General features: G+C 53.5%; 2 protein-coding genes and 1 long non-coding RNA gene across 7 annotated transcripts; all 3 read right to left on the reverse strand.

Moving 5' to 3' along the window:
• Positions 1–3,570: 3,570 nt before the first annotated feature.
• Positions 3,571–5,862, reverse strand: LOC134140278 (uncharacterized). The gene is made up of 3 exons (XR_009958377.1): positions 5,660–5,862; positions 4,588–4,648; positions 3,571–3,723 (listed from the first exon to the last, which is right to left on the reverse strand). It is a non-coding gene; the product is annotated as an uncharacterized LOC134140278 (long non-coding RNA).
• Positions 5,863–11,796: 5,934 nt separating this feature from the next.
• Positions 11,797–14,244, reverse strand: LOC134140279 (sulfotransferase 1B1-like). 5 transcript variants are annotated; one of them, XM_062575214.1, is made up of 8 exons: positions 14,094–14,244; positions 13,319–13,361; positions 13,076–13,204; positions 12,896–12,993; positions 12,672–12,798; positions 12,493–12,587; positions 12,237–12,417; positions 11,797–12,155 (listed from the first exon to the last, which is right to left on the reverse strand). In XM_062575214.1, the coding sequence occupies exons 3-8, from the start codon at positions 13,173–13,175 to the stop codon at positions 12,043–12,045; spliced, it is 714 nt and encodes a 237-aa protein (XP_062431198.1). In that variant the 5' UTR covers positions 13,176–13,204; positions 13,319–13,361; positions 14,094–14,244; the 3' UTR covers positions 11,797–12,042. The 5 variants fall into 5 exon arrangements, with proteins under 5 accessions (XP_062431198.1, XP_062431195.1, XP_062431196.1 ...); XM_062575211.1 differs by having other exon boundaries at positions 13,319–13,559; XM_062575212.1 differs by having other exon boundaries at positions 13,319–13,602.
• A 1,417-nt stretch (positions 14,245–15,661) lies between these two features.
• On the reverse strand, positions 15,662–17,136 carry LOC134140141 (sulfotransferase 1 family member D1-like). The gene is made up of 7 exons (XM_062575006.1): positions 16,992–17,136; positions 16,775–16,900; positions 16,573–16,670; positions 16,363–16,489; positions 16,139–16,233; positions 15,869–16,049; positions 15,662–15,774 (listed from the first exon to the last, which is right to left on the reverse strand). The coding sequence occupies exons 1-7, from the start codon at positions 17,134–17,136 to the stop codon at positions 15,662–15,664; spliced, it is 885 nt and encodes a 294-aa protein (XP_062430990.1).

Raw genomic sequence — 17,136 nt, forward strand, 5'->3', positions numbered from 1 at the left:
ACAGAGCCAGATTCTCAGAAGGATTTTACATCCAGTAGCTACCACTCAGGAATATGGTGTCTGACTGCTAAGTGGCTAAAAACATTCCTTTCACTCCTGTTAGGATCCTAGCTTGGTGGACAACAAGTTGATTATGAGCCAGCAATGTGCCCTTGTGGCCAGGAAAGCCAATGGTCTCCTGGGGTGCATTAGGAAGAGTGTTGCCAGCAGGTCGAGGGAGGTGATCCTGCCCCTCTACTCAGCCCTGGTGAGGCCCCATCTAGAGTCCTGCGTCCAGTTCTGGGCTCCCCAGTACAAGAGAGACATGGAGGTACTGGACAGAGTCCAGCATAGGGCTATGAAGATGATCAGAGGGCTGGAGCACCTGCCCTATGAGGAACAGCTGCGAGAGCTGGGCCTGTTTAGCCTGGGGAAGAGAAGACTGAGGGGAGATCCTATCAATGTCTATAAGTATCTGAGAGGAGGGTGTCAAGGGGATGGGATTGGACTTTTCAGTGGAGCCCAGCAAAAGGATACAGGCACAAACTGAAATACAGCAAGTTCCACCTGAATATATGGAAGACGTTCTCTACTGTGAGAGTGAAAAAGCACTGGATCAGGTTGCCCGGAGAGGTTGTGGAGTCTCCTTCTCTGGAGACATTCAAAACCCACCTGGACGCGATCCTGTGAAATGTGTTCTAGGTGACCCTGCTTGACCAGTGGGGGTTGGACTAGATGATCTCCAGAGGTCCCTTCCAACCTCAACCATTCTGTGATTCTGTAATTCTAGCTAGCAAAGCAAGACCTTTAAAAATTTGGCTGTTAAATGATAGACTTGCTTACAAACTATCCACGGAAACCAAGACAATCTTGTGGTTCAAGCACAGAGCTTTCAGTAGTCCATATATTGGCACTGCTGGTAAATCCTGGGTATGCAGCCCTTGATTCTGGAAATCAAGACATGGTTTAAGGATGTAGAGATGCAGGAACATACAGATTGGCCTCCATGTTTTTAAAATTCTGCCCATAATATTCAATTTGGCTCTTTCTAAATTTTCAGAATTTGGGGCAATTACCAATGTGTCAACAGCAGTGAGGCCTTACTGCTATGAGTTCCTATATGATCTTTCCACAGACCTTTGCATTTAGTTTCATATCTTTTTTTTTTTTCAGGTCAGTTGAATTTACTTGGGAAAGTCCTATAGGAAACTTAAGCAAAGCTCTTCTGACAGATATCAAAAGGCCATGTCACATCGACTAGGGCAGTTGGGAGCCTTGATATAGGATTGCATCAGTATAGCTTGTAATGTTTCCCTGCAAAGGCAAGCCTGGGGAGATTTAGAGCTGCTGATTCCTCTGAATTTCTTAGGGTTTTGTTTCTAATCCATCATTACCTAATAACTCTATAGGAAATGAGAGCTCTTACTAGTGGAACTGGAGGGTTATATTCTACTTATCTCTATGGCTAGCTTATAAAGATGATACTCAGATTACTCTTAATGCAAAAGGAAGATAAACATTTTGATAGGATTAAGGGGCAAAATCCAACAAACAAGAAAAGCAGGACTGAGCACTGCAGATGATATTAAGTGGCTGTATTTCACATGTCTAACATTACTAAGAATTGCTCTGGAAATGGATACAACCTCCAACTTTAATGATTGCAAGTTCTTTGAGGCTAAGGCTAGTTATGCAAAAGTTAAGGAATACATATTAGTGTTTGCCACATGTATATATCTTCACCATTTCACTGAATGAGGGCTACAGTGTGCATGACACATCTATATTATTTCCATAATACCCTTGTGACAACCAGCACCTCAAAAGTTCAATGCCAGGGTAGGAAATGGAGGCTTTTGCCCTGAGGCACACCAAGCAACTCTGCAATTTTCCTTTCAGTTATTTCAAGAAAGCAGCTTCTGGGCTGAACTTTAACATGAAACTCTGAGTTGTAAAAGATTATCACTTTTTGTGGGGGAAACTGTCCAGATGGTGAAAACTGGAGGGTATAATTTAAAGGTCGGTTCCTCCCCAAGTACAGACAGAAGTGGCAGTGGAAGGAGAAATGTTTGCAGAGGCACAGGTACTCGTGTCCAGAAAAACACCTACTTCCTCATTATGTCCAAGGGGATAGAGAAGTGCCAGCAGAGATTAATGAGCTGGCATCCCTATCATAACCCCTCTTTTACCCAGCAAATTTATATCTTGATATCTCAGCCTTTTGCCCTCTGACTCTAGGACAAAAATGCCACAGTTTCCATGTATAATATTTCACTTGTTTTTATTGATTCAGTTTAAGATTTTATTGATTCTCTTTATTGCCATTTTGATGCTGCGGGGACACCTTGACACAAGCAGCAGCATGGTTCGCATGGGGGCTTTTACCATTCTGCACGGGGGGGAAAAAAAAAGTCAAAATGAGAAAGGCTCCAGGGCAAGGTTTGTGTCCCTTCCCAAGGCCAGGCCTTTGGCCACACCAGTTTGGCTCATCAACTGCTTGTTTTAGCATGTTAGTTTGCTGCTCAGCCCAGCCATTGAATGGACCCATGGAGGAGTCCTGAGGCAGAGGTCCCCCCACTAGTGGCTGGAAGCGCAAAGCTGGGGTACAAGCTCCCTCCGCCCCCAAAGCCAAGCATTAATTTATTCTTCTGTTGCAAAGTATTCATAAGTAGTGATTTATTCATATATAAGCCCCATAGGGGAATTAATGCTAAAATGAGTTTCCTGCTCAATTTTGACTGAATTCACCAATCGTGCATAAGCCTTATCTTCCTGCTGTTTTTCTGGTCAAAAAAATAAAAGAAAAGAAAAAACGAAGCAAAGCAAAGCTCAGCTCTGTTAGGGGGAAATAATAGCAGAAATAATGTTTTCTACTTACTTTTTGCATGCAGTGTGCTCAGGGCCCTAAGCCACCTTGGTATCTTGCAGGGACAAAGTTCTGCTGTTTGACACTGGCAGTTTTGGGTACGAAGTTTGTACCTGGGCTTCATTACCTAAACGTAACGCCCGCCATTTATTCCCCGGAGGTATATCAATATGAGAAGTTTGCACTTCGGCCTCGGCACAGGCGGCCAGAGATGGCTTCCTCGCCAGCATTGCCTGTGATGCCTCCTTTTCTTGTGTTTCAGCATGCACGGAGGGCACAGACAGCTTTCCCTCTGTTGAGACACATTGAGGCTCTGTCTGGGACACAGAAAGGGACACCTCGCTCTGTGATAATTCAAGCACGGTGGACTGTTCCTGTACTTCTGTCTGGGACGCACATGGAGGCACCTCCTCCACTTCTGGACAATCCAGCCTGGAGGTTTGTACTTGGGCCTCAACCCGTAATTGTGAGGCACGCTGTTTCTTCCCCAGGGGTATTTCAGCATGGGAAGTTTGCACCTCTGCATCTGTTAGCTCTGGAGGCGTGGGCATGACTTCTGCGGGGATTGCTGTGTCCTGCGCCTCTGGTGTTTCCGGGCAGGAGGAGCCCAAATGAGCCTCACTATGTGACAGGGAAGGAAGAATATCCTCTGCTTCCAATGTTGTCAGCTTGGATGTCTGTACCTCGGCCTCTGCATGTGAAGGAAGAGCATCTTCCTCCTCTGTGACTGTGAGTGCTGAGGTTTGCACCTGAGCAACTGCTAGTGAGAGCACAGGAGGTGTCTTCTGCAGTTCGGGACTGGAAGTTTGCACCTGGGCATCCACGCAGAGCGGTGAGGAACTGCCCGCCGCCGGGGTTTCCACACATGCTGCTTGCACCTTGGCGTCAACAAGCAACGGGAATATAGTCTCTGCTTTCATATCAAGTGATTCAAGATCCTGGTCTTACAAGCGTGTTTAGGAGGGAGCTTCATCCTGCTCAAATTTGTTAGATTGTGCTTTTAAGCACACAATTACTCCTGAGATACCTCCTCCGGCCTCATTATAACTGAATCCTTCTTTCTTTCCCAGCTGCCTATATCTATGCAAAATGTTTGGAGCACAACATTTTGGCCTCCTCTAGCTGGTTATATTGCAGCTCTTCAGCTAGAAAGTGCAAACAGCTCCCAGGGATCAATTTGAGCACAGAGACAAAAAGGTATAAACCAAAAAACCCACCAGGTCTTACTGACCCTGGAGAACAAAAGGGGTTTTTGAAGCATGCTGCTATATGGCCCTTTACATTTTACCAGAGCCATATCTGTATTATAAAATAGCCAAAGGTGTCATCTAAACATACCACAGATGCAGCAGAAACATGGCCAAAGCCACATGTGCATCCACAGAAACCCAGCACATCTAAGGAACAAATCAGGGCGGGGGGTTAGAAAGCCTGACTTTAAGCCAATCCAGCAACAAATAGGCATATAAGAAACATAGGGGAAGGAAGAAAGTGCCTGGAACAAATTACATAGAAACAAGCAGTTCGCATCAGTGGAGGAGCTGTGTCTGACCTAAACAGCGGGGGAGGGAATTCCTGCAGAAACACATCATGATACTGATGTAACTTGTACAGAGCACCTGGACACGGAGGAGCTGTGTCCAGCCCAGGAGCTCATTCTCTATGGGGCTTTTTTCTGTATGAAAGAAGCTATGACTGAAGCTACCACTGGTTCAGGTCTCTTTGCTCATGTCTGTAATTACCTGTCTTACTTCTTCTGGCTCCTCTTTAGGCACTTCTGGCTCAGCTTTGTTTATATTGATACTGCAACATAAGAAGGGACAGAGGTTCAGAGCCTGCTGCATAGTCATCAATGATATAATAAATTAGTGTGTCCAAAAAAATACACAAAAGATGCATTATAGAACACAGAGAAGCTTTTAATATTGGAGAGAGAAGCAAAAACATTTGTTACTATTTTATTGTGACTTACAATAAAACTCCTTCCCTGGATTTTGCCCAGCCCCGTCTTACACTTGGACTGAGACCATGAGGACTCCATGGCCAAAAAGGCACCCTGGAGGGGAGCAATACTGCGCTTACCCTGTGGTGATGAGCAGCGGCAGGTCTGACCCAGGTTAATGACGCTAGCACTTGCTGTTAATGCTGGTTCCCACTCCAGCTACCCTCCATTAATGGAGCACAAAGCAAAATACACTTTTTTGCACCCGCTTTTAGATGTATTGTGTGGACTTCTGTTAATCCTGCAGAGCCAAATGCAGGGACATGTTCAGGCACCACAAGACCCACTGATACCAGCTGGGGTGTTTGGGACTTGGAGTCAACGGGAATTGCAGCACGAGCCGAGTGCCTTTTGCAGAGTGCCTTCCCCTAAGGGAGGCAGACAGGCCATGAGCTTGCCAGTCAATTTTTCAACCTCTTGGGATATTTCATCCACCTTACAGAAAGAAATTGCATCCTCAGGGACACTACAAGGAAAGAATAATTCCTCCAAGGCACTGACAAGTTACTTTCTGGCACAGCTATCAATCAAAAGAGAGCAGAGAAACACAGGTGAGACTGGCAAATGACCATCAGACTTGCAGCTTCCTTCCAGCTTTCTTCAGCAGTTGCAACCTTAAGAAAATAGCTATTAAAAAAAAAAAAATGTGTTTACATGCTGCATCATTGCCTGATGCCATTTATCTATGTTTTTTTGGCTGCAATGTTTTGGAAACTCCCTGATGCAGGTCAAAGGCACTCTGCGGCTGGACAGACCTCACCTTCAGATGCTGGCGTGGGAGACAGCCTCCCTTGAAGGGAAACCAGGCGTACCTTATGGATGATTCAGTCGCAGGGCGACCAGCGCAGCAAAGGCCGAGTTTCCAGGTCCCTGGGAGCAGAACAGCACAAGATCACCAGTAAATCCTCCTTTTGCCATTGGTTTTATTCCTCCCTTGGGGAACAGCTGGCCCTCAGCCCTCCCCGGGGCAGCCGGGACACTCCCGTCCCCAGGACTGCGGTTCCCCTTGGAGAACCTAGCACAAGTGGTGCAGGGAAGGGTCTCTATCCCCAGAGGCGCCCTCCAGTCCCTCACCTCCCCTCTCCCCCATGGCCCCGGCAGCTGGGGGGGGTGCGTGGCCATAACTGTGCAGTGCGGCGTTGCCCTGACCCCAAAGTGTGACCTCAGCAGGGGCTTTTCTGATGCCTGCTGATGCGACGCTGAGGTAAGCGGGGAGCCTGCCCAGAGGTGCCTACTGGGACCATGGACTGCCCCTTTCTTGTGGTGCATGGCAGGCACGGGGCAGGGGGGGAGTCACCGCACCAGCGCACGTCTAGGGGCTCGCAGGCCCAGGGGCCCCTGTTCGCTCACTGTAGGTGAGCCTGGGGGCTCCTCGCTTTGTGGCTCCCGCTGTCCAAAAACCTGGCACTGCTGCTTCAAAACGGCCGTTGCAGAGGCCGTCTCCCAGATGCAGCAGGCACAGGACTGGCTGCAGGAGGCTCCGCTGGGCACCCCAGCACCGGGGTGATAGTTACACGGGGCAGGCGGTTTCCTTGAGCAATCGGTGACCATGCAGGTGGCAAACCTTGTTTCTGCAAAACTGCCGTGGGTGTAAGAAAATGAAAGAGCCGCAAGTGGGTGCCGATGGCAGTGCTGAGAGGCAATATTACAGGGGCAGGGGGCAAAAAAAGGGAGGCTGCAGCAGGGGGCCGTGGGGCAATCACCGTCCTCAGAGCTCGGAGCGGAAGCACAGGTCAGTCCCCGCCATCTTGCAGGCGTAATCCTTGTCGAAGCGCTCGCTCTGGGCCATGGTGAAGTGGTTCTTCCAGTTGCCAGCAATGCCTGGGGGCCGGGACATCACGCGGGGTGAGGACATGGTGGTCAGCAGCTCTGTGCCTGCGGGAGCTCCATGCTCCATCCCCAACTGACCCACAGAGACTGGTGGCCTCTCTCATGCCCCGAAGCCATTGCGCCCGCGCTCCCGGCCCCGCTACCTGCTGGCATCTGCCCTGGGGCAGCGAACTCCAGCATGGGCACCCGATTGGCAATGGCAGACCTCTTGCACTGCTCGAGGTCTCCACCATGCAGGATCATGTTCACAATCTCGCAGACCCAGGTGGTGCCTGGCAAGGAGAGGCCAAAGCTCCGGCTGGCTCAGTTCCTGGGCGGCATTGCCTTCCCAGTGCCTTTCCAGCGTCCTCCCACCACCACCACCCCCTCTCAGGGATGGAGCTCACCGGATTTGGGGGGAGGTGGCCACCACAACGTCCTCGGGGCGGCTCTGGAAGGCATCAACCTGTTCCCAGTTGTGGGCAAAGGCGCAGACCATGGGGATGCTGTGCACTGGGTGCCAGGGCTGCCGCAGGTAGGTGTCTGCTGAGGCCATGCTGCCACGGCCAAGAGGAGGGTGGCCACCAGCCCTGCTCGCAGGCAGGAAGCAGGGCCCCAGGGTTGCTGCAGCAGCCACGATCGGCCAGCCCTCGGGACACCCCCTGTGTGCCTACAGGCAGTGGGCAGAGACTGCACACCCAAGGCTCACAGTGCTTTTAGTGAGGAGGGAAAGGGCAGAGGCAGGGGTAGGCAAGGGACAAAGTGTTTACTTGGCTGTGGGCCGGGGAGGGAGGAGTGAGCAAGGGGAAAGGCCTAGAGGCCAGCAGGATTTCCCACCTGCCTCTGAGCTGCTGCTTTTCCTGACTGGGTTTTTGTGCTGAAATCCTCCGCCATCTTGAGAGGGGCCGAGGCAACAGAGGGCTTCAAACGCATGCCCTTCTGGGGGGGGCCTCTGGACAGCACCTCCCTGGCCAAGGTGTAGCCAGTACCCTCCAGGAGCTTTTCCACGCATGCATGCAACCCAGGCACGGGGAGTGCAGCTACAGAGGCACTGAACAGACTGTGTGACAGTGAACACAGTTTGTGCAGAAGGTGCAAGAAGGCACCTTGGTTTCCAGTCTTAGTAGTTTGTGCTTCTTTGGACATAGTCATGTCACACCGTCAAATACATTCCCCAGTAGCTGTTGGAGTCATTGCATCAGCTGGGCCAGACCCAGCAGACCCTCTGATGGCAGATGCAGCTCTACAGGTCTTCAGAGAGTGCTTGGGGCCTCCCTAGGAGGCCTGGCCTGGGCTGACAGTCATCTCTCCTGCAGAAGTTGTGCTGTTGCTGATGAGTTGTGTCATCCAGTCAAAGAGTTAGGGGAGGAAGTCAGGAGGTTGCCTAGCAGGAGATTCTGGACAGGGCATTCTTGGAGACAATACAGCTCCAGGAGTCCCAACCCCCCACAGCAGAGAAGTTGTTGCAGGGCTCTGTGCTGAGCAAAACAGTGCATCACAACACTGTAGAAGAAGGCTGGAAGCTGGTCACTTCTCATGGGAGGACAAAAAGGCCATTACTCCTCCTGCACACTTGCAACTGAGGAAGCACCTCCAGGCTGAGGTGGAGCGGGGCATGGCTTCAAGGGCAGCAACTGAGCCGATAGACCCTGTGCTTTGCCGGAACCCCCAGAAGAAGCATCAAGTGGTTGTTGTGGGTGACTCCCTGCTGCAGGGGACAGAGGCACCTATCTGCCGACCTGACCACTTGTCTACAGAGGTTTATTGCCTGCCAGGGGCTCGAATATGAGATGTCATCAAAGATGACATCAGATGCAGATGACTGCAAAGGCTTGTGCACGTGTCAGACTATTACTCTCTGCTGCTCTTCCATGTGGAAGAGCATCTTCCACTAATGATCCCAAGGGCAAATTGGGAATGATCAAACAGGATTTCAGAGCTCCAGGAATGGTGGTCAAGGGTCTAGATTTTCTCCTCAATCCTGCTAGTGAGGGGGAAGGATGGGAGCAGGAGTAGACAAATTTTCCAAATTAACAAGTGACTGCGCAGCTGGACTTGGCAACAGTTTTGGTTTCTACAATCATGGTACCCTGTTTGAAGATCAGCAACTGATGGAGAGAGATGGGATCCACCTCACTAAGCGGGACATGCACGTCTTTGCCAACAAGCAGCCCAACCTGGTAAACAGGGCTTTAAACTAGGTAGGATGGGGGAAGGGGAGAGTTATAGAGAGAGGATAGTCAGTAAAACACAGCTCAGGTCAGGAGGCCTCCAGTGAGTGCATGCAACTGGGGAAGTGCATATGACACACAGCTACGGGGAATCCTCTCACATCCCTCCCAGGAAACCTGCATGCACGACTACCTCTCTGAAATGCCTGTACACCAAAGCACACAGCATGGGGAACAAACAGGAGATCTGTGTGCGGTCACAGGGCCATGATCTCATTGCAATCACAGAGAATGATGAGATAGCTCACATGACTGAGATGCTGTCATGGATGGTTACATGCTTTTTAGGAAAGACAGGCCAGGAAGACGAGGTGGTGAAGTTGCTCTTTATGTGAGAGAGCAGCTGGAGTGTATCGAGCTCTGCCTAGGGGTGGATGAAGAGTGAGTCGAGAGCTTATGGGTAGAATTAAAGGGCAGGTGAACATGGGGGACACTGTTGTGGGTGTCTGCTACAGGCCACCTGACCAGGAAGAGAAAGTCGATGAGGCCTTCTACAGACAACTGGAAGTAGCCTCAAGATCACAGGCCCTGGTTCTCATGGGGGACTTCTACCAACCTTCTATCTGCTGGAAGGACAACACAGCTGGGCACAAACAGCCCAGGAGGCTCCTGCAAAGCGTTGATGATAACATTTTGACACAGGTGTTTGATGAAAGGTGTCTTGCTGGACCTTGTCCTAACCAACAAAGAAGGACTGGTTGGAGACGTGAAGGTTGGGAGCAGCCTTGGTTGCAGTGACCGTGGTATGGTGGAGTTCAGGATCCTGCAAGGCGATAAGAAGCCAGGCGATAAGTAGCATCACAACCCTGGACTTCAGGATAGCAGGCCTTGGCCTTTTCAGGGATCTACCTGGAGGAATCTCATGGGTTAGGGCCCTAGAGGGAAGGGGAAGTCCAAAAGAGCTGGTTAATATTCAAGCATCACTTCCTCCAAGCTCAAGAGCAGTGCGTCCCTATGAGGAAGAAGTCAAGCAATGGGAACAGGAGACCTGCAGGGATGTGCAAGGAGCTCCTGGCAAAACTCAAAAAGAAGAAGGAGATAAACAGGATGTGGAAGAAGGGACAGGCCACTTGGGAGGACTATAGGAAGCCTGTCAGAGTATGCAGGGATGTGGCGAAGAAGGCTAAAGACCATGTGAAATTAAATTTGGCAAAGGATGTCAAGGACAATAAGATGGGCTTCTTCCAAGACTTCAGTAGCGAAAGGAAGAGAAGGGAAAATGTGGGCTCGTTGCTGAATGGGTTGGGTGCCCTAGTGACAAAGGATACAGAGCGGGCAGTTCCTGAATGCTGCCTTTGCTTCAGTCTTTACTGCTAAGGGCAGCTCTCAGGAATCTCAGCGACTGGAGACAAGAGAGAAAGTCTGGAGAAAGGAAGAATTTCCTTTTGTTGAGGAAGATCGGGTTAGAGATCGTTTAGGCAAACTGGACACCCATAGGGCCATTGACCACAATGGGATGCACCCACAAGTACTGAGGGAATCTTGTTGGATGTTATTGCCAGGCCACTCTCCATCATGTTGGAAAAGCCAGGGAGAACACGAGAGGTACCTGAGGACAGGAAGAAAGCCAATGTCACTGCAATCTTCAAGAAGGGCAAGAAGGAGGATTCAGGAAATTACAGGACAATCAGCCTCACCTGCATCCCTGGAAAGGAGATGGAACACCTCCTCCTGGATGTCATCTCCAGACATATGGAGAAAAAGAAGGTGATCAGGAGTAGTCAGCATGGATTCACCAAGGGGAAATCCTGCTGAACCAATCTGATAGCCCTCTATGATGGAATGATTGGCTGGGCAGATGAGGGGAGAGCGGTGGATGTTGTCTGCTTTGACTTCGGCAGGGCTTTGGACACTGTCTCCCATAACATCCCTCTAGGCAAACTCAGGAAGTGTGGGTTAGATGAGTGGACAGTGAGGAGGATTGAGAACTGGCTGAAAAGCACAGCTCAGAGGGTTGTCATCAGCAGTGCAGAGTCTAGTTGGAGGCCTGTGGCTGGCGGTGTCCACAACAGGTCAGTACTGGGTCCCATCTTGTTTGACTTTTTCATCAGTGACCTGGATGAGGGGACGGAGTGCCTCCTCAGAAAGTCTGCTGATGATACCAAGCTGGGAGGAGTGGCTGATACACCAGAGGGCTGTGTTGCCATTCAGAGAGACTTGGACAGGCAGGAGAGTTGGGCGACCCTCTTGAGGTTCAACAAGGGCAAGTGCAGAGTCCTGCATCTAGGAAAAATAACCCTGGACACCAGTACAAGCTGGGGGCTGACCTTGTGGAGAGCAGCTCTGCAGAGAAGGACCTGGGAGTGCTGGTGGATGACTGACAAATTGAGCATGAGCCAGCAATGTGCCCTTGTGGCCAGGAATGCCAATGGTCTCCTGGGCTGCATTGGGAAGACTGTTGCCAGCAGGTCGAGGGAGGTGATCCTGCCCCTCTCCTCAGCCCTGGGGAGGCCTCATCTCAAGTCTTGGGTCCAGTTCTGGGCTCCGCAGTACAAGAGAGACATGGAGCTACTGGACAGAGCCCAGCGTAGGGCTACAAAGATGATCAGAGGGCTGGAGCATCTGCCCTATGAGGAAAGGCTGTGAGAACTGGGACTGATTAGCCTAGAGAAAAGTAGTCTGAGGAGGAGATCTTGTCAGTGTCTGCAAATATCTTAAGGATGGGTGTCAAGAAGACGGGGCTGGACTCTTCTTGCTGGTGCCCAGAGACAGTACAAGAGGCAATGGGCATAAACTGAAACACAGGCAGTTCCTGTTGAATATAAGGAAAGATTTCTTTACTGTGAGGGTGACAGTGCACAAGAACAGGCTGCCCAGAGAGGTTGTGGAGGCTCCTTCTCTGGAGATATTCAAAACTTGCCTGGATGTGATCTTGGCCAACATGCTCTAGGTGACCCTGCTTGAGCAGGTGGAGGTTGGACCAGAGGATCTCCAGAGGTCCCTGCCAACATCGACCATTCTGTGATTCTGTGAATCAGCACAAATGGACATGACAGAGCAGCCCCAGAGGTTGTTCCTAAGTGTGTTTTATTTGATTTCCCTCCAGCAGGCCCAGCTCCAGTGCCTGGGGGTGCAGTGGAGGCCTGGCATAGCCTTCAGTGCTGGCTGGGCTTGGTCTTCAGCTGCAGCAGAGGGCCGTGGGGCAACCGCTGTCCTCAGAGCTCGGAGCGGAAGCACAGGTCGGTCCCCGCCATCTTGCAGGCGTAATCCTCGTCGAAGCGCTCGCTCTGGGCCACAGTGAAGTGGTTCTTCCAGTCACCAGCGATGCCTGGGGGCCGGGCGAGATGAGGGTGAGCAGGCCACGGTGGTGGGGAGACCGCATGGGGGTGGGGGGCTGGGGGCCACTCACCTTTGCGCATGAAAGGGGAGAGGCTGTGATCCATGACGGTGCTGGGCACCATGGTGTAGTTGGTAGTGGGGTTGTCCCTCATGGCCTCAAAGGAGGTGTTGCGGGTAATGGCATCCAGCACTGCTGGTGGCAGTTCCCGCTGCAGGAACTGCGCCACCTTCCCAATCTCCCGCCGTGGGTCCTGTCAGGAGTGGTGTGGGCACTCAGCCCTGGCGCATGCACAGCCACCGCTGTCCCTGTTCTGCCTGGCCCTCACCTCCTTCATGTCCTCGTAGAAGAGGTAGAGGATGGGGTGCTCCTTCCTCCGCTCCCAGTAGCCCTTCACGTGGTCGTACCAAGAACCGTAGGCCACTGCATGGTGGGGCAGAGAGGAGGTGGGCTATGGGGGATTTCCCCCCCCTCTCAGCATAGGGCTGACAGCTCCCCCAGACCCACCTCTGCCCGCCATAAACTCCTCCAGGTACTCAGCCCAGGTGCCGGGGTGTGGGTGCAGCTTGTTCATCAGGTCAAAGTGATAGTAGGAGACGGCCACATCCTTGGCATTGCGGGCCACATAGACCACCTGCGGGGCAGTGTGGGTGTGGGATGGGGGGATATTTGCCACCCAGCACATGCAAGATCCCTGCAGGGCTCTGCTCCCCGTGCTGGCCGCTGCTTACCTTGCAGTGGTTTTCCCAAAACGACTTGGGCAGGAGGTGGGCTGGGATGTGTGTCTTGATGATGCGTGGGGACAGCATTGCCGCCAGCTGCTCCGTGCCTGGAAAGGAAGTTTCTGCTGGCATGCTCCTGCTGCGAGCTGTCACCCCACTCCCCTGCGCCACCCCCCCGGCCCCCCCTACCTGCCGGCATCTGCCCTGGGGCGGCAAATTCCAGCATAGGCACCCTATTGGCAATAGTGTCCTGCTTGCACTGCTCAGCGTCGCCGCCTTTCAGAATCATGTCCACGATCTCGCAGACCCAGGTGGTGCCTGGCAAGGAGAGGCCAAAGCTCCGGCTGGCTCAGTTCCTGGGCGGCATCGCCTTCCCAGTGCCTTTCCAGCGTCCTCCCACCACCACCACCCCCTCTCGGGGATGGAGCTCACCGGATTTGGGGAAGGTGGCCACCACAATGTCCTCGGGGCGGCTCTGGAAGGCATCAACCCGTTCCCAGTTGTGGGCAAAGGCGCAGACCATGGGGATGCCATGCACTGGGTGCCAGGGCTGCCGCAGGTAGGTGTCCGCTGAGGCCATGCTGGGAGTGACGTTGGGGGCCAGCAAGCTCCTTGCAGAGCTGGCTTGGCAGTGGGAAGCAGCAGTGAGCAGGTCTCGGTCTCCCCCGTTGGGCTTTGGAGGGGCGGCAGAGGGGGAAAAGCTTTGGGGAAGGCTGCTGCTTTGGAAAAGGGCAGGTGCGTGCAATAACTGTTGTTTCAGGGCTGACTTTATAGGCAGGAAAATCAAATTTACAGGAGTCATAAACCTGGGCTGCTGGGAGAGGCTCCCCCGCCTCCTCGCTTCCCCTCCCCCCAAACCCCGCTGCTCCTCTCTGTTGCTTTTCTGCTGCTACTGCTCCACCTGCAAGTGGGACTCAGGCAGACCGGCAGGCGGGCGTCCTGCTGAAAGGGGCCTCAACACCGCGTAGAAAGGGAAAGGTGAAAGCAGGCGCCCCGGAGATGGTGTTTGGCAGGGTGGAGGCGGGGGGGGGGGGGGGGCGGCAAATAGTGGCCGCCAAATCGCTCAGCTAAAAAGGAGCGCGGGGACGGGGCAGTGCACTCGAGCCGCCTTTGTGTCCAGCCGACGGGTAACCAGAGTCTCGCCAGCTGCCCGGCTGGGGACCCCATCACCACAACCACCGCCTCGGCCCCATGGCGCCAGTGTTACCTGTCGCTGGTCTCAATGGGAGGCAGGAGGGACACGGAGGGCTGGGTCAGGCTTTGGAGCTCACCGGCTGAGCCCTCTGGGGCAGGCGGCTGAAGTTCGGGCACCGCGAGGCTGTGAAACGCCACCGCAGCAGCTGCTGAGCTGCGTGGGGAAATGGTTGAAAGGCAGCGGCGGCAGCGGGTTAAATCCTCCTCCCTATCGCCCCTCAGCGGGAAAATTAAGTTGTAAACATGCAGGAGAGTAAAACTAGGAGCTGGGGCACGGAGAACGCCTTGTGCATTTGCCTGCCCCAAATTGCTGCTCGTTTGAAGGGTCTCTGCCATTTGGGGCAAGGGGAAATCAGAATAACCTCTGTGGGTTTTTTTGTTTGTTTGTTTGTTTTTTCCCCCGGCATTTCTCCGCCTCGCTCCCTGCTCATCGGGATCAAGGAGCGGGGGGACTTCACAGGCCGTCCCCAACTCCTTCCCGGAGCTCATGTGGCTTTACTCTTCTTGCACGTACTGGGCTGAAGAAAAACCCAAGCGTTTGTGGTTCGCACCCACCCACCCCCCTCAGTTAGCACTGGTTTTCCCAGCTGCACCCGGAAAATTGCCAGTAAACGAAAAACGGCAGCATGCAACTAAAGGTTGCTTACGCGCAGCAGCTGGGAGCCGGGCTTGTGGTGGCAGCTTGCCGGGACAAGCATTCCTGCAGGCGCTCGGGGTTGCCAGCTCACGGACCACTGGGCTACATAGGCAAACCCTTGGCCATCTTTTTTTGGGGGGGGAGAGCCCCCTCCTTTTGGGAAAAATGAAGCCATATGCCAGAGCTCGAGCCTACCAGGGTCTGGGCACTGGGGAGGGAGGATGCTTGCTGGATCTCACCCAGCCACAAAGCAGCAATGAAAAATTCTCTCTGCCCAGAGACCTTGGGGCCTCACTTGCAAAAAAGATTCGCAGCAATGCAGGGCCTTAGAAACCCTGGCACCTTTGGATATTAAGTGTGTGTGGTTTTACACTTCTGGGAGATCCCAAAGTCTGTATTTGCTCATTGGCTTGGCTGTAAATGGGATAAAAAAGGAGAGGACCGTGTGCTCAGAGCAGGACAGCCACCACCACTTGCTTGCACAACCGTGCCTTTTACTAAGACAGTCCCAAGAGGGACCCGGCGCGTGGGGGAAGCTGGCGATGACAGGCCTCCCGCTTGGGGTGTTAGCCTTTTGCCGTAGAACAAAGCTCACCCTCCCTGCCACCATCACACTTTTTATTGCCAGGAAGGGAAAACAAATCACTGCCACTTGTCAACACTGCAGCGAATTGCGTGACACAGCAAGGCCAGCCCCCCAGTTCGCCTCTGAGGACAGCTCTTGAAGCAGCTCACAAACCGTTCCCAATGTGGTGAGGGATGTGCAACCCCACTTCCACCTCTGAAAACCAGAGCAGAAACCTTCCCCCAGCACCGCAGCGGTGGGGGTGGGGGGGGTGGGGGTGGGGGGAAACGCTAGCTCTCTGCAGAGAGGTGCCCACAAAACATGGCAGCAGTAGCTCGTGGAGCAGCTTGGCCACGCTGCCGACGTTCCTGGCGTCCCATCATATCTCCATGCGGAAGCAGAGGTCGGAGCCCTTCATCTGCTCCTTGTAATGCTCATCAAAGCACTCGTTCTGAGCCACCGTGAAGTGGTTTTTCCAGTCCCCAGCAATCCCTGGATGGGGGAGAAGATGAGAAAATCAAGCGGATGTTGCCCCAGGGTGATCCCTGAGGCTGTGGGAAGGTCTGCTCATAGCATGTACGCCCACCTTTCCGCATGAAGGGCGACAGGTTGTGGTCCATCACTGAGCTCGGCAGGGTCTCGTAGTTGGCGGCGGGGTTCTTCCTCATCTCCTGGAAGGAGGTGTGGTGGACGATCTTTGCCGCCATGCCCTCTGTCACCTCCTTGCCCAGGAACTGGGCAATCTTCTGCACCTCGCGCAGGGGGTCCTGTGGAGGCGGGTGCCCAGGGAGGCATGTAAGCTGGCCTCAAGGGGACAGGAGGGGCAACATGGTGCCCCCACCCTCCTCGCCCTTACCTGCTTCATGTCCTCATAGAAGAGGTAGAGGAGCCGCTTCTCCTTCCTCTTCTCCCACCAGTCTTTCACGTGGGCATACCAGGACCCATAGGCCACTGCAGGCCGGTGGCACATGAGGGAAGGCATATTTGGGGTTTAATTGGGCCAGTAGATCCCAGCCTGTGGCTGCCTTGCAGGGTTAGGGAGTGCCAGGGGGCAGGATTTGTCCCTGGTTCTGCTCCCACCTTTCCCAGCCATGAAGTTCTGCAGAAACTCCTCCATTGTGCCAGGATCAGGGTGTATCTTTGCCATCTGGTAGAAGTAGTAGTAGGAGATGGCCACATCCTTGGGGTTGCGGGCAACATAGATCACCTACGGGGTGGGCAACGTGGGTCAGGGGGGTGGCAGGGCTGGGGGCCTCCCCATGGGGCACCCCAGTCCACAGCAGCACCTACCTTGCAGTCCTGGTCCCAGAAGGAGACAGGGAGCAGCTGGACAGGGAGGTGGGTCTTCACCAGGCGCGGTGAAGGTATCTTGGCTAGCAGCTCGATGCCTAGAGGGTGAGGGGGATCAGTGGGGTGGATGCTGCCGGGGACCAGCACAGGGCTGCCCTGGATTGGCCCCATCCCCAGATGCTGCCATTGCCGTGGGACCCACCATTGGGCATTTGGGGAGCGTTCATCTCCAGGAAGGGCACCCGGTTGAAGATGGCATCCCGCTTGCATTTCTCCACGTCACCGTCGTGGTAGATCATGTCCAAGGTCTCACTGAGCCAGGTGGTGCCTGCAGCAGGGCAGGAGGGTTTCGTGACCATTGGCACCCTGAGTTCACCACCCTCCCACCCCCCAGCCCCGTGCCCACCATGGCCACTCACCTGATTTGGGGTAGGTGCAGATGAGCAGGTCATCAGGCCGGGCTTGAAAAGCCTCCACTTGCGGCCAACCCTCGATGAACCACTTGTAGAGGGGGATGCCCTGGAGGGTGCCCAGCTCCTCCCGGACAATGTCCTCCCTGCCCAT

The sequence above is a fragment of the Rhea pennata genome, chromosome 4, assembly GCF_028389875.1.
Source record: "Rhea pennata isolate bPtePen1 chromosome 4, bPtePen1.pri, whole genome shotgun sequence".
NCBI classification, from domain to species: domain Eukaryota; kingdom Metazoa; phylum Chordata; class Aves; order Rheiformes; family Rheidae; genus Rhea; species Rhea pennata.

Coding starts and splice junctions, on each gene's coding strand:
- LOC134140279 (XM_062575211.1), bottom strand. CDS start 13,466: ATGGCCTCAGCGGACACCTACCTGCGGCAGCCCTGGCACCCAGTGCAT. Junction 12,994..13,075: donor CCCAGGGCAGATGCCGGCAG/GTAGGGGGGGCC, acceptor CTTCCTTTCCAG/GCACGGAGCAGCTGGCGGCA. Junction 12,418..12,492: donor TCTACGAGGACATGAAGGAG/GTGAGGGCCAGG, acceptor CACTCCTGACAG/GACCCACGGCGGGAGATTGG.
- LOC134140141 (XM_062575006.1), bottom strand. CDS start 17,136: ATGGGCAGGGAGGACATTGTCCGGGAGGAGCTGGGCACCCTCCAGGGC. Junction 16,234..16,362: donor GAACTTCATGGCTGGGAAAG/GTGGGAGCAGAA, acceptor ACCGGCCTGCAG/TGGCCTATGGGTCCTGGTAT. Junction 15,775..15,868: donor GTCGCCCTTCATGCGGAAAG/GTGGGCGTACAT, acceptor TCCCCCATCCAG/GGATTGCTGGGGACTGGAAA.